The sequence below is a fragment of the Heterodontus francisci genome, chromosome 35 (assembly GCF_036365525.1).
Source record: "Heterodontus francisci isolate sHetFra1 chromosome 35, sHetFra1.hap1, whole genome shotgun sequence".
Classification (NCBI taxonomy): domain Eukaryota; kingdom Metazoa; phylum Chordata; class Chondrichthyes; order Heterodontiformes; family Heterodontidae; genus Heterodontus; species Heterodontus francisci.
The window spans coordinates 34,357,561-34,372,066 of NC_090405.1; the positions used below are offsets into that span (position 1 = coordinate 34,357,561).

Here is a 14,506-nt window from a genome sequence, read left to right on the forward strand (position 1 = left end):
GTTGAAAGCCATTGCCCAAGAGCTGGAGGAAGTTGAAGAGCAAAGGGCATTGAGAATGGAGGCCCCCTATGCCAGGGCAGCTCAACCCGCACCCTGCCCCCACCCCCCCACCCCCCCCCCTCACCTTCCCATTTTTTGGGCAGCTCACTGGAGGTGCTGCTGAAGTCGATGCCTCAATGCAGATACATCCAGTTCCCTGCTATAGCAATAGAAAGTCTGCAAGACTCACCAAGACGGCATAGCTGGAGGTGGCTAATAAGGTCAGCAGCAGAGGAGTGGTGAGGAAGAACTAGGTGCAGTACTGAAAGCATTTCAGTGACTTTCTCATGTCTGGAAAAGTGAGTCCAAAGATAGACCCAGATGGCAACCCTCCTGGTCACCAGTCAACAAAGTGTAAAAGAGAGAGGGGCATCCTGAGGGTGCATAGAGTTCTCCTGACCATGGGAGAGATGTCTTGGCAGATGCTGTTCTTCATTACTGGTCAGATCAAGCTCTGAGAAGCTTAATCACTTTTGCTCTCATGCTCTTCCTTGTTTGGCAATGGTATGTGGAATCTTCCTGACCCCCCCCCCCCCCCCCCACCATCTTGATCCCCCAAAATGCCCTTGTGAAGAGTGCAGAGATATGAAAAATAATTCTTCTCACTGAACACAATCAGTTGCCTGTGAACAATGGCCTTCTCTGAGCCTTCCCTCTTCAATGCTGCCTCTTGCCTCTGTCCTGCCATTCGAACTCACTCCCTGCTGTGTCACCACCTCCTCCTCCATGTTGTGGTTCTACAGAGTGTTGAAACCACACCTTTGAAACAAAACTTGGCCCTTCAATGAACTGACAACTGTTCTCTTCCAAACAGCCAGATGACATTGGAGCCAATCTCTACTCAGTCTAACATTTATTTACAGAGTGAAACCTTACAAGCATACACGTCCTAATTCAACTACACCACAGTTTCAGTAAGTATCTCTTTAAAAATGCTTGAGACACCCCAATCAATGCCCTCCACCAGCATATAATTAAACATAATTGAAATACAATTAACAACAGGCTCGTTAATGGGCTTAAGTAGGTATTTGCATAGAGGGGCAGGTTGCATCTTCCCACTTCTGATGCTACCATTTGAATTCGGAGCATGCCAGTTTCGTGTCGGGAAACCGGCACGCTGAACTTGGGGGGGGCGGATTTAAATGACTTCCCGTCCCCTTTCCCACCCCCACGAGCTAATAAAAATCCTGCCCAAAGAGCCTGCAAAGGGATATAGATAGTGTTAGGTGGGAAGAGTGCACTGCTAATTCAGTCCCACTTCTCCATGGGTCACAGCATATCAATACATTTTTCCACTTACCGAAAACATCCAATTAGATACTCTACTTGTCCCCAGAATAAAGCACACCAACCAGGTTTCTTTAATCAACAACACAATTAACTATTTATTATAAAACTATGTCTTAACCAACAATGAAGTAAATCTATATATGAACTGAGATATTAAAGCTCCTTATTTCCCTAGCCCTCATGCGTACAGATACATCCAAAAAAATAACTGGTTTACAGCTGTATCATAGGAATGAAAGGAATAATAAAATAACTTAGTCTGTCATGATCTGGAAGGAAATTTTTCAGTTTGGCGAGGTGTCCCAAAGTCGAATAGTTGGATGCCACTCGAAGTCTTTCCAGAAGAGGTTGATGAACAGCCTGTGAAGTGTAGGTGTTCAAGGAAACTCAACTGAAGTAGGCTTCACATTGGTCTTCCATCAAGGGTGTAGCAACAGGTCTTCTTAGGTCTTACAGCATCAGTATAGCAGTAGAAGGTTTCTTCAAATTTCAGGATTTCTTAAAACACAGGAGGCACCTGGAACCACACAATGCAAGGATTCTTCAGAGACAGGAGGCAGTAGGAATCTGCTACATTTGAAATACAGGGTTTCTTCTCAAGAGATGCAGGATTCCTTTACAGAGAGGTAATACTTTTTTGGTTCTTCTTCTGATCTCCAGGCAGTTCAGAATCAAATTTCAGAATGCCTGCTTTTTGTCCAAACTCACTGGCTTTTAAAAGCTCAAAATTGAAATTGAAACTTCCAGAAACAAATCACATACACAGTCATAAAGTCTCGCTTGTCACTCAAAGAGTAGCTCTGTGGTCAAATCTCTTGCTGGTTTCCTTGAAATTACCTGCTTTCCTGTCCTTTTACAAGTTCAGCTTTTGTTAAACATCCTTTCAAAACATCCGTAAAGCTCAACTATTTGCAGGTGTCTTAATATCCTCTGATAATCCCTTTTCAGTTTTTAAAATCATAGAATCTCAAGTTGCAATTTTAAAAAATTCCTCACAACAGTAGGTTAAGTGGTGGGCAAAGATTTGACCGATGGATTTTAATGTGGGAAAATGTGAGGTATCCACTTTGGGAGCGACAATAGAGAAGCAAAATATTATTTAAATGGAGAGAGATTGCAGAATGCTGCGGTACAGAGGGATCTGGGGGTCCTCGTACATGAATCACAAAAAGTCTGCACGCAGGTACAGCAAGTAATTAGGAAGGCAAATGGAATGTTGACCTTTATTGCAAGGGGGGGGATGGAGTATAAAAGTAGGGAAGTCTTGCTACAATTGTACAAGGCATTGGCAAGACCGCACCTAGAGTACTGTGTACAATTTTGGTCTCCTTATTTAAGGACAGATATATTCCCATTAGAAGCAGTTCAGAGAAGGTTCACAAGACCTGTGATGAAGGGATTGTCTGAGGAGCTGAACAGATTGGGTCTATACTCACTGGAGTTTAGAAGAATGAGAGGTGATCTTATTCATAAGATTCTGAGGGGACTTGACAGGGTAGTTGCTGAGAAGATGTTTCCCCCCATGGGGGAATCTAGAACTAGGGGCACAGTTTCAAAATAAGCAGTCTTCCATTTAAGACAGAGATAAGAAGGAATTTCTTCTCTGAGGGTCGTGGACTTTGAAATTTTCTACCCAGAGAACTGCGAGGCTGAGCCATTGAACATATTTAAGGCTGAGATAGACAGATGTTTGAACTATCAAGGAGTCAAGGGTTATGGGGAACGGGCAGGAAAGTGGAGTTGAGACCAAGATCAGTTCAGAGATGATCTTGTTGAATGGCGGAGCAGGCGCGAGGGGATAAAAGAACAAAGAACAGTACAGCACAGGAACAGGCCATTCGGCCCTCCAAGCCTGCGCCGATCTTGATGCCTGCCTAAACTAAAACCTTCTGTACATCCGGGATCCGTATCCCTCTATTCCCATCCTATTCATGTATTTGTCAAGATGCCTCTTAAACGTCTCTATGGTACCTGCTTCCACCACCTTCCCCAGCAACAAGTTCCAGGCACTCACCACCCTCTGTGTAAAGAACTTGCCTCACACTTCCCCTCTAAACTTTGCCCCTCTCACCTTAAACCTATGTCCCCCAGTAACTGACTCTTCCACCCTGGGAAAAAGCTTCTGACTATCCACTCTGTCCATGCCGCTTTTAACTTTGTAAACCTCTATCATGTTGCATCTCCACCTCTGTCGTTCCAGTGAAAACAATCCGAGTTTATCCAACCTCTCCTCATAGCTAATGCCATCCAGACCAGGCAACATCCTGGTAAACCTCCTCTGTACCCTCTCCAAAGCCTCCACGTCCTTCTAGTAGTGTGGCGACCAGAATTGCACGCAATATTCTAAGTGTGGCCTAACTAAAGTTCTGTACAGCTGCAGCATGACTTGCCTATTTTTATACTCTATGCCCCAACCGATGAAGGCAAGCATGCCGTATGCCTTCTTGACTACCTTATCCACCTGCGTTGCCACTTTCAGTGACCTGTGGACCTGTACGCCCAGATCTCTCTGCCTGTCAATACTCCTAAGGGTTCTGCCATTTACTGTATACTTCCCACCTGCATTAGACCTTCGAAAATGCATTACCTCACATTTGTCCGGATTAAACTCCATCTGCCATTTCTCCGCCCAAGTCTCCAACCGATCTATATCCTGCTGTATCCTCTGACAATCCTCATCACTGTCCGCAACTCCACCAACCTTTGTGTCATCCGCAAACTTACGAATCAGACCAGCTACATTTTCCGCCAAATCATTTATATATACTACAAACAGCAAAGGTCCCAGCACTGATCCCTGCGGAACACCACTAGTCACATCCCTCCATTCAGAAAAACACCCATCCACTGATACCCTCTGTCTTCTATGACTGAGCCAGTTCTGTATCCATCTTGCCAGCTCCCCTCTGATCCCATGTGACTTCACCTTTTGTATCAGTCTGCCATGAGGGACCTTTTGAAAGGCTTTACTGAAGTCCATATAGATAACATCCACTGCCCTTCCTTCATCAATCATCTTTGTCACTTTCTCAAAAAACTCAATCAAATTAGTGAGACACGACCTCCCCTTCACAAAACCATGCTGCCTCTCGTTAATAAGTCCATTTGTTTCCAAATGGGAGTAAATCCTGTCCCGAAGAATCCTCTCTAATAATTTCCCTACCACTGATGTAAGGCTCACTGGCCTATAATTTCCTGGATTATCCTTGCTACCCTTCTTAAACAAAGGAACAACATTGGCTATTCTCCAGTCCTCTGGGACCTCACCTGTAGCCAATGAGGATGCAAAGATTTCTGTCAAGGCCCCAGCAATTTCTTCCCTTGCCTCCCTCAGTATTCTGGGGTAGATCCCATCAGGCCCTGGGGACTTATCTCCCTTAATGCTTTGCAAGACACCCAACACCTCCTCCTTTTTGATAATGAGATGACTGAGACTATCTACACTCCCTTCCCTAGGCTCATCATCCACCAAGTCCTTCTCTTTGGTGAATACTGATGCAAAGTACTCATTTAGTACCTCGCCCATTTTCTCTGGCTCCATACATAGATTCCCTTCTCTGTCCTTGAGTGGGCCAACCCTTTCCCTGGTTACCCTCTTGCTCTTTATGTACGTATAAAAAGCCTTGGGATTTTCCTTAATCCTGTTTGCCAATGACTTCTCAGAACCCCTGTTAGCCCTCCTTGCTTAAGTTCCTTCCTACTGTCTTTATATTCCTCAAGGGATTCGTCTGTTCCTAGCCTTCCAGCCCTCACGAATGCTTCCTTTTTCTTTTTGACGAGGCTCACAATATCCCGCGTTATCCAAAGTTCCCGAAACTTGCCAAACTTATCCTTCTTCCTCACAGGAACATGCTGGTCCTGGATTCTAATCAACTGACGTTTGAAAGACTCCCACATGTCAGATGTTGATTTACCCTCAAACAGCCGCCCCAAATCTAAATTCTTCAGTTCCTGCCTAATATTGTTATAATTAGCCTTCCCCCAATTTAGCACCTTCACCCGAGGACTACTCTTATCCTTATCCACAAGTACCTTAAAACTTATGGAATTATGGTCACTGTTCCCGAAATGCTCCACTACTGAAACTTCGACCACCTGGCTGGGCTCATTCCCCAATACCAGGTCCAGTATGCCACATCCCTAGTTGGACTATCTACATATTGTTTCAAGAAGCCCTCCTGGATGCTCCTTACAAATTCTGCCCCATCCAAGCCCCTAGCACTAAGTGAGTCCCAGTCAATATAGGGGAAGTTAAAATCACCGACCACTACAACCCTGTTACCTTTACATTTTTCCAAAATCTGTCAACATATCTGCTCCCCTACCTCCCGCTGGCTGTTGGGAGGCCTGTAGTAAACCCCCAACATCGTGACTGCACCCTTCCTATTCCTGAGCTCCACCCATATTGCCTCGCTGCATGACACCTCCATGGTGTCCTCCCACAGTACAGCTGTGATATTCTCCTTAACCAGTAATGCAACTCCCCCACCTCTTTTATATCCCCCTCTTTCCCGCCTGAAGCTTCTAAATCCTGGAACATTTAGCTGCCAATCCTGTCCTTCCCTCAACCAAGTCTCTGTAATAGCAACAACATCATAGTTCCAAGTACTAATCCAAGCTCTAAGTTCATCTGCCTTACCTGTTATACTTCTCGCATTGAAACAAATGCACTTCAGACCACCAGTCCCGCTGTGTTCAGCAACATCTCCCTGCCTGCTCTTCCTCTTAGTCTTACTGGCCTTATTTACTAGTTCCCCCTCATTTATTTCACTTGCTGTCCTACTGCTCTGGTTCCCACCCCCCTGCCACACTAGTTTAAACCCTCCCGAGTGACGCTCGCAAACCTCGCGGCCAGGATATTTGTGCCCCTCCAGTTTAGATGCAACCCGTCCTTCTTGTACATGTCCCATCTGTCCCTGAAGAGATCCCAATGGTCCAGATATCTGAAACCCTCCCTTCTACACCAGCTGTTCAGCCACGTGTTTAGCTGCATTATCTTCCTATTTCTAGCCTCACTGGCATGTGGCACAGGGAGTAATCCCGAGATTACAACCCTAGAGGTCCTGTCTTTTAACTTTTTACCTAACTCCCTAAACTCCCCCTGCAGGACCTCGTCACTCTTCCTGCCTATGTCGTTGGTACCGATGTGTAACCACAACCTCTGGCTGTTCACCCTCCCCCTTCAGAATGCCCCCTGTCCGTTCAGAGACATCCTTGACCCTGGCACCAGGGAGGCAACATACCATCCTGGAGTCTCTTTCACGTCCACAGAAGCGCCTATCTGTGCCCCTGACTATAGAGTCCCCTATAACTATTGCTCTTCTGTGCTTTGTCCCTCCCTGCTGAACAACAGTGCCAGCCGTGGTGCCACTGCTCTGGCTGCTGCTGTTTTCCCCTGATAGGCCATCCCCCCCAACAGTATCCAAAATGGTATACTTGTTAGAGAGGGGGATAGCCACAGGGGATTGCCGCACTGACTGCCTGTCCCTTCTAGCGGTCACCCATCTATCTGCCTGCACCTTGGGTGTAACCACGTCTCTAAAACTCGTGTCTATGACGCTTTCTGCCACCTGCATGCTCCTAAGTGCATCCAGTTGCCGTTCCAACTGATCCATGCGGGCTGTGAGGAGCTGCAACTAGGTACACTTCCTGCAGATGTAGTCGTCCGGAACGCTGGAAGCGTCACGGACCTCCCACATCTCACAGGTGAAGCACTTCACCCCTCTAACTGATATTTCTAGCACTAATTAATTATTAAGTATGGCCTACTCCTGATCTTATTTCTTATATTCTTTTTTTAATGTTTAAATCTGTTCTACCATGCAGTTAGATTTTAACTGATCTGTATCTCATTTACCTGCGAAAGAACAATTTGTATAGTGTCTTTAAAGATGCAAAATCTGCCAAGGTGCTTCACAAGAGCATTATAGATCAAAATTTGACACCGAGCCACATCAGGAGATTTTAAGACAGGTCACGACAAACCTGGTCAAAGAGGTAGGTTTTAATGAGTGTCCCAAAGGAGCAGAGAAAGGTAGAGAAGCAGGGCGATTCAGGGAAGGATTCCAGAACGTAGGGCCTCAGCAGCTGAAAACACTGAAGATTTCACTCCTAAACGGCCTCGTGCTAATTTTATTATGCCCCCTTGTTCTGGACTCTCCCACCACAGGAAATAATTCCTCTATCTTTCTAAGCTCAAGGGAATAGAAACCAAGCTTATGCATTCTGTCCTCAATGAACCCTTTAAGCCCCAGTATTATTCTGCGGATTCTGCATTGTGCTTCCTGCAAGGCCTATATATATTTCCTAAGGTCTGGTGCCCCATATCATGAAAAAGATACTCTTAATACACATAAATACTGTGGCTACAAGAGCATGTCAGAGGCTGGGAATTTTGTGGCAAGCAACTCACCTTCTGTCTCTCCATTGCCTGTCCATCATCTACAGAGCACAAGTCAGGAGTGTGATGGAATACTCTCCACTTGCCTGGATGAGTGCAGCTCCAACAACACTCAAGAAGCTCGACACCATCCAGGACAAAGCAGCCCACTTGATTGGCAAACCATTCACAAACATTCACTCCCTCCACCACTGACGCACAGTGGCAGCAGTGTGTACCATCCAAAAGATGCACTGCAGCAACTCACCAAGCCTCCTTCAACAGCACCTTCCCAACCCGCAATCTCTACCACTTAGAAGACAAGGGCAGCAGATGCATGGAAACAACACAACCTGCAAGTTCTTCTCCAAGTCACACACCATCCTGACTTTGAACTATATCGCCGTCCCTTCACTGTCGCTGGGTCAAGATCCTGGAACTCCCTTCCTAACAGCACTGTGGGTGTACCTACACCCCAAGGACTGCTGCAGTTCAAGAATGCAACTCACCACCAACTTCTCGAGGGCAATTAGAGATGGGCGATAAATGCTGGCCTAGCCAGCAATGCCCACATCTCCTGAAGGAATAAAAAAAAAGGTGCCTGACCAACTTCACTTTAATAAAAGCAAAATACTGCGGATGCTGGAAATCTGAAGCAAAAACAAGAAATGCTGGAATCACTCAGCAGGTCTGGCAGCATCTGTGGAAAGAGAAGCAGAGTTAACGTTTCGGGTCAGTGACCCTTCACTTTAAGATGTAGTTTGTCGTTATAAATGTTTAACAGGGCACATGCACCTTTTAACCCTTATAGTGAAACCTACAGAGCAGAACTGTTATAACCTGCTACAGTACTTGGAATATGATGGTTAAGAATCCAATGTTAAAAGTTGACTGTATTACTCAAAATATATTACAGAGCAAAAGAATGAGTATAGACAGCACATGGTCAGGCTGTTGACTTACCTCCCTGGGGTCCCAGTTGCCAGTCTCACTTTGGATCATCGGACTTTCTACAGAATGGGCAAAACTATTGCCCAAATGGACAAGTGTCTTCATGAGGTATTTAAATATTTTGCTCCTTGTTTTAGTAACTGGAGACAGGGGCTCGGCATTTACTTGTAATTGTCAGCACGCCCAACAGGGTAAATGACCTACACTGGAGCATCACTATCTGCAGTTTCATTGATCAGTCACACCACAACCCTTTACAAAATCCACTTACTGTATTAACATAGCTCCCCCGTCATACAAAAGACCATAGAATAAGTTCCCTAAATTTGCATCAATGCTGATCCATAGAGTCATAGAGTTATACAGCACAGAAACAGGCCCTTCGGTCCATCGTGTCCATGCCAGCCATCAAGCACCTATCTATTCTAATCCCATTTTCCAGCACTTGGCCCGTAGCCTTGTATGCTATGTAGCCTTGTATCCAATGTAAACTTATTCCCAAAAAATGTAGGCGCAGCACGGTCTAAATTAGATTCCTGGAGTCGGCAGTGATTCTTTTCCCCCATAGAATCATAGAGTCATTTAGAGCACAGAAGGAGGCCATTCAGCCCATAAGTCCATGCCGGCTCCCCATGGAGCTATCTAGTCAGTCCCACTCCTCCACTTGATCCCCATAGCCCTGCAAGTATATTTCCTTCAAGTAGCCATGAAATTTCCTTTTGAAATCCTTGTCTCTGTTTCCACCACCTTCGTGGGCAGCGAGTTCCAGGTCATTACCACCCGCTGTGTAAAAAAATTCTTCCTCATATTCCCCCTGCATCACTTGCCTAAATCCTTCAATCTTTGTCCCCTAATCCTTGCACCATTAGTTAATGGGAACAGTTTTTCCTTGTCGAACTTATCTAAGCCTGTCATAATCTTGTACACCTCAAATCTCCCCTCAATCTCCTTTGCCTGAAGGAGAACAACCCCAGCTTTTCCAACCTAACCTTGTAACTATGATTCTCCATCCCTGGAATCATTCTGTCTATTTTCCTCTGCACCCTCTCAGGGACCCTCACATCCTTCCTAAAGTGTGGTGATCAGAACTGGATAGAACATTCCAGTGGGGCCTAATCAGAGTTTTATAAAGGTTCAGCATACCTTCACTGCTTTTGTACTCAATGCCTCTATTTATGAAGTCCAAGATCCCATACTTTAGTAACCACTCTGTCAATATGTCCTTCCACCTTCAAAGATCAATGAGCATGCACCCCCAGGTCCCTCTGTTCCTGCACACTCTTTAGAACTGTGCCATTAAGTATATATTGCCTCTCCCTATTCCTTCTGCCAAAAGTATCACCTCACACTTGTCATTTTTTTTATTTGTTCCTGGGATGTGGGCGTCGCTGGCTCGGATAGCATTTATTGCCAATCCCTAATTGCCTTTGTGAAGGTGATGATGAGCTGCCTTCTTGAACCGCTACAGTCCATGTGGTGTAGGTACACCAACAGTGCTATTAGGAAGGGAGTTCCAGGATATTGACCCAGCGACAGTGAAGGAACGGTGTATAGTTCCAAGTCAGGATGGTGTGTGACTTGCAGGGGAACTTGCAGGTGGTGAATGCTTCCATGCATCTGTTGCTCTTGTCCTTCTAGGTGGTAGAGGTCATGGAATTGGAAGGTGCTGCCTGAGTAGCCTTGGTGAGTTGCTGCAGTGCATCTTGTAGATGGTACACACTGCTGCCACTGTGTAACGGTAGTGGAGGGAGTGAACGTTTGTGAATGGGGTGCCAATCATGCGGGCTGCTTTGTCCTGGATGGTGTCGAGCTTCTTGAGTGTTGTTGGAGCTGCACCCATCCAGACAAGTGGAGAGTATTCCGTTACACTCCTGACTTGTGCCTTGTAGATGGTGGACAGGCTTTGGGGAGTCAGGAGGTGAGTTACTCGCCGTAAGATTCCGAGCCTCTGACCTACTCTCATAGCCATGGTATTTATATGGCTACTTCAGTTCAGTTTTTGGTTAATGGTAACCCCCCAGGATGTTGATAGTGGGGGATTCAGTGATCGTAATGCCATTGAATGTCAAGGGGAGATGGTTATATTCTCTCTTGTTGGAGATGGTCATTGCCTGGTACTTGTGTGGCGCGAATGTTACTTGCCAATTATCAGGCCAAGCCTGGATATTGTCCAGGTCTTGCTGCATTTCTACACGGACTGCTTCAGTATCTGAGGAGTTGTGAATGGTGCTGAACATTGTGCAATCATCAACGAATATCCACACCTCTGACCTAATGATTGAAAGAAGGTCATTGATGAAGCAGCTGAAGCTGGTTGGGCCTAGGACACTACCCTGAGGAACTCCTGCAGTGATGTTCTAGAGCTGAGCTGATTGGCCTGCAACAACCACAACCATCTTCCTTTGCACTAGGTACAACTCCAAATCAGTGGAGAGTTTTCCCCCTGATTCCTATTGACTCCAGTTTTGCTAGGGCTTCTTGATGCCATACTCGGTCAAATGCTGCCTTGATGTCAAGGGCAGTCACTCTCACCTCACCTCTTGAGTTCAGCTCTTCTGTCCATGTTTGAACCAAGGCTGTAATGAGGTCAAGAGCTGAGTGGCCCTGGTGGAATCCAAACTGAGAGGTCAGTGAGAGGTTATTGCTAAGCAAGTGCCGCTTGATGGCACTGTCAGTGACACCTTCCATCACTTTATTGATGATCGAGAGTAGACTGATGGGGCGGTAATTGGCTGGGTTGGACTTGTCCTGCTTTTTGTGTACAGAATCTACCTGATCAATTTTCCACATTGCCGGGTAGATGCCAGTGTTGTAGCTGTATTGGAACAGCTTGGTTAGGGGCACGGCAAGTTCTGTAGCACAGGTCTTCAGTACTATTGCTGGAATATTGTCAGGGCCCATAACCATTGCAGTATCCAGTACCTTCAGTCATTTCTTGATATCACATGGAGTGAATCGGATTGACTAAAGTCTGGCATCTGTGATGCTGGGGACTTCAGGAGGAGGGCGAGATGGGTCATCAACTCGGCACTTCTGGCTGAAGATTGTTGCACTGATATGCTGGGCTCCCCCATCATTGAGGATGGGGATATTTGTGGAGTCACCTCCTCCTGTTAATTGTTTAATTGTCCACCACCATTCATGACTGGATGTGGCAGGACTGCAGAGCTAGGATCTGATTCAGTGGTTATGGTATCTCTTAGCTCTATCTATTGCATGCTGCTCACACTGTTTTGCGTGCAAGTAGTCCTGGGCTGTAGCTTCACCAGGTTGATACCTCATTTTGCGGTATGCCTGGTGCTGCTCATGGCATGCCCTCCTGCACTCTTCATTGAACTAGGGTTGGTCCCCCGGCTTGATGGTAATGGTAGAGTGGGGGATATGCTGGGCCATGAGGTTACAGATTGTGGTTGAGTACAATTCTGCTCCTGCTGATGGCCCATAGCGCCTCATGGATGCCCAGTTTTGCATTGCTAGATCTGTTTGAAATCTATCCCATTTAGCACGGTGGTAGTGCCACACAACACAATGGAGGGTATCCTCAATGTGAAGACGGGACTTTGTCTCCGCAAGGACTGTGCGGTGGTCACTCCTACCAATACTGTCATGGGCAGATGCATCTGCAACAGGCAGATGGTGAGGGCAAGGTCATGTATATTTTTCCCTCAGGTTGGTTCCCTCGTCACCTGCCGCAGACCCAATCTGGCAGCTATGTCCTTTAGGACTCGGCCAGCTTGGTTATTAGTGGTGCTACCGAACGACTCTTGGTGATGGACATTGAAGTTCCCCACCCAGAGTACATTCTGTGCCCTAGCCACCCTCAGTGCTTCCTCCAATTGGCGTTCAACATGGAGGAGTACTGATTTATCAGCTGAGGGAATGTGGTAGGTGGTAATCAGCAGGAGGTTCCCTTGCCCATGTTTGACCTGATGCCATGAGACTTCATGGGTTCTGGAGTCGATGTTGAGGACTCCCAGGGCAACTCCCTCCTGACTGTATACCACTGTGCCACCACCTCTGGTGGATCTGCCCTGCCAGAGGGATAGGACATACCTGGGGATGCTGATGGCTGTGTCTGGGACATTGTAAGATATGATTCCATGAGTATGACTATGTAAAGCTGTTGCTTGATTAGTCTGTGGGACAGCTCACCCAACTTTGGCACAAGCCCCCAGATGTTAGTAAGGAGGACGTTGCAGGGTCGACAGGGCTGGGTTTGCCATTGTTGTTTCTGGTGCCTAGGTCAATGCCAGGTGATCCGTTTCTTATTGACTTCATAGTGGTTAGATACAACTGAGTGGCTTCCTCGGCCATTTAAGAGTCAATCACATTGCTGTGGGTCTGGAGTCACATGTAGGCCAGACCAGGTAAGGACAGCAGATTTCCTTCCCTAAAGGACATTAGTGAACCAGATGGGTTTTTACAACAATTGACAATGGTTTCATGGCCATCATTAGACTAGCTTTTAATTCTGGATTTATCAATTGAATTCAAATTCCACCTTCTGCTGTGGTGGGATTCAAACCCATGTCCTCAGAGCAATACCCTGGGTCTCTGAATTACTCATCCAGTGACAATACCACTACGCCACCGCCTCTCCTCATTATTAAATTCCATCTGCCACCTGTCAAGCAGCGAGCGTATCTATGTCCTGTTGCAGGAAGTTCCTCACTGTTTGCCACACCTCCAGGTTTGGTGTTATCGGCAAATTTTGAAATTTCTGTAATACAAGATCCAAGTCATTTATATATAGCAAAAAAAGGCAGTGGTCCCAGCACTGACCCTTGGGGAACACCACTGTCCACCATCCTCCTGTCCTAAAGCCAATTTTTTTGTTCAATTGGACACTAACCCTCCTATTCCATGAGCTTCAATTTTGTTTAGCAGCCTTTTATGTGGTACCTTATTAAACGCTTTCTTAAAATCCATATAAACAATATCCACTGCATTCCCTTCATCAACCTTCTCTGTTACTTTCCTTACTTGAACCTGCACTACACTTAACCAAAGCACTTTCAGTCTCAGTGCATCTTTGGATCCCCTCTCCCCCCTCTCTTCATGTTCCGAAGGACTAGGTAACTGGAATGGTCTTCCCCATGGGGATATATCTGTTTTCAGAATAGAAGAGCAAGGGGACCAGCAGAGGCTAGGGGCTCTGAGACTGAAGCATCTTGGCAAAACTCAGCAGCCTATCTTTTTACAGCCGCATTCTTACCACTAGCAGTGGCATTGAATTTGTGTTTACTTTATGAAGGGTTTTTCTGTTACGCAGGAAATGTGGGTTTAAATTCTCGTTGCCGTGATTGGTGTAGAAACCAGAGTAGATTTCAGTGTAATCTCGGTGTAAATGAGGTAGTGGAAATTCTGGGCTATTGAGTTTCATACAGCACAAAAAGAGGTCATTCGACCCATCATGCTCGTACTGGCACTCTGAAAGAGCAATTATCCAATTGGCCCCACTACCCTGATCTTTCTCCTTAACCATGCAAATGTTTCCTTTTCAGGTATTTATCCAATCCCTTTATGAAAGTTATTATTGAATCTTCTTCCACTGCCCTTTCCGGCAGCACATTCCAGATCATAACAACACACTGTGCCAATAAAACATTCTCCCCATCTCGCCCACCTGGTTCTTTTGCCCAGCAAGAGGAGCAAAGACAAACGACTTAAACATGATCTCTTTGTTTAGTTGGAGCCAAATTCCATCTAAATAGGTTCAGTCACAAATACTCATATTTTTCCAACAATTTAAGTAATCTCAGGTCTTATTTGTGCGTTACTTTTGAAAATGTCATCTTGCCTGTAGTATTCTCCTGTCTCTGACCTGACTGGGGCTGCAACTAG

At 46.0% G+C, this 14,506-nt stretch overlaps 1 protein-coding gene and 1 long non-coding RNA gene across 5 annotated transcripts in view; one reads left to right on the plus strand and one right to left on the minus strand.

The window, feature by feature from the left end:
• LOC137350599 (hydroxylysine kinase-like) overlaps positions 1–14,506 on the plus strand; it is a 51,341-nt gene that overhangs the window by 23,183 nt on the left and 13,652 nt on the right. For all 4 annotated transcript variants that reach the window (XM_068015305.1, XM_068015307.1, XM_068015306.1 and 1 more), the window contains one exon: positions 8,628–8,770. In XM_068015305.1, the coding sequence (XP_067871406.1) occupies positions 8,628–8,770 (143 nt within the window). The remainder of the gene's footprint in view (positions 1–8,627; positions 8,771–14,506) is intronic.
• The window catches only part of LOC137350602 (uncharacterized), a 44,579-nt gene continuing 30,704 nt past the window's right edge, over positions 632–14,506 (minus strand). Inside the window, exon 3 of the long non-coding RNA XR_010969463.1 lies at positions 632–1,849. This is a non-coding gene — a long non-coding RNA (uncharacterized lncRNA). The remainder of the gene's footprint in view (positions 1,850–14,506) is intronic.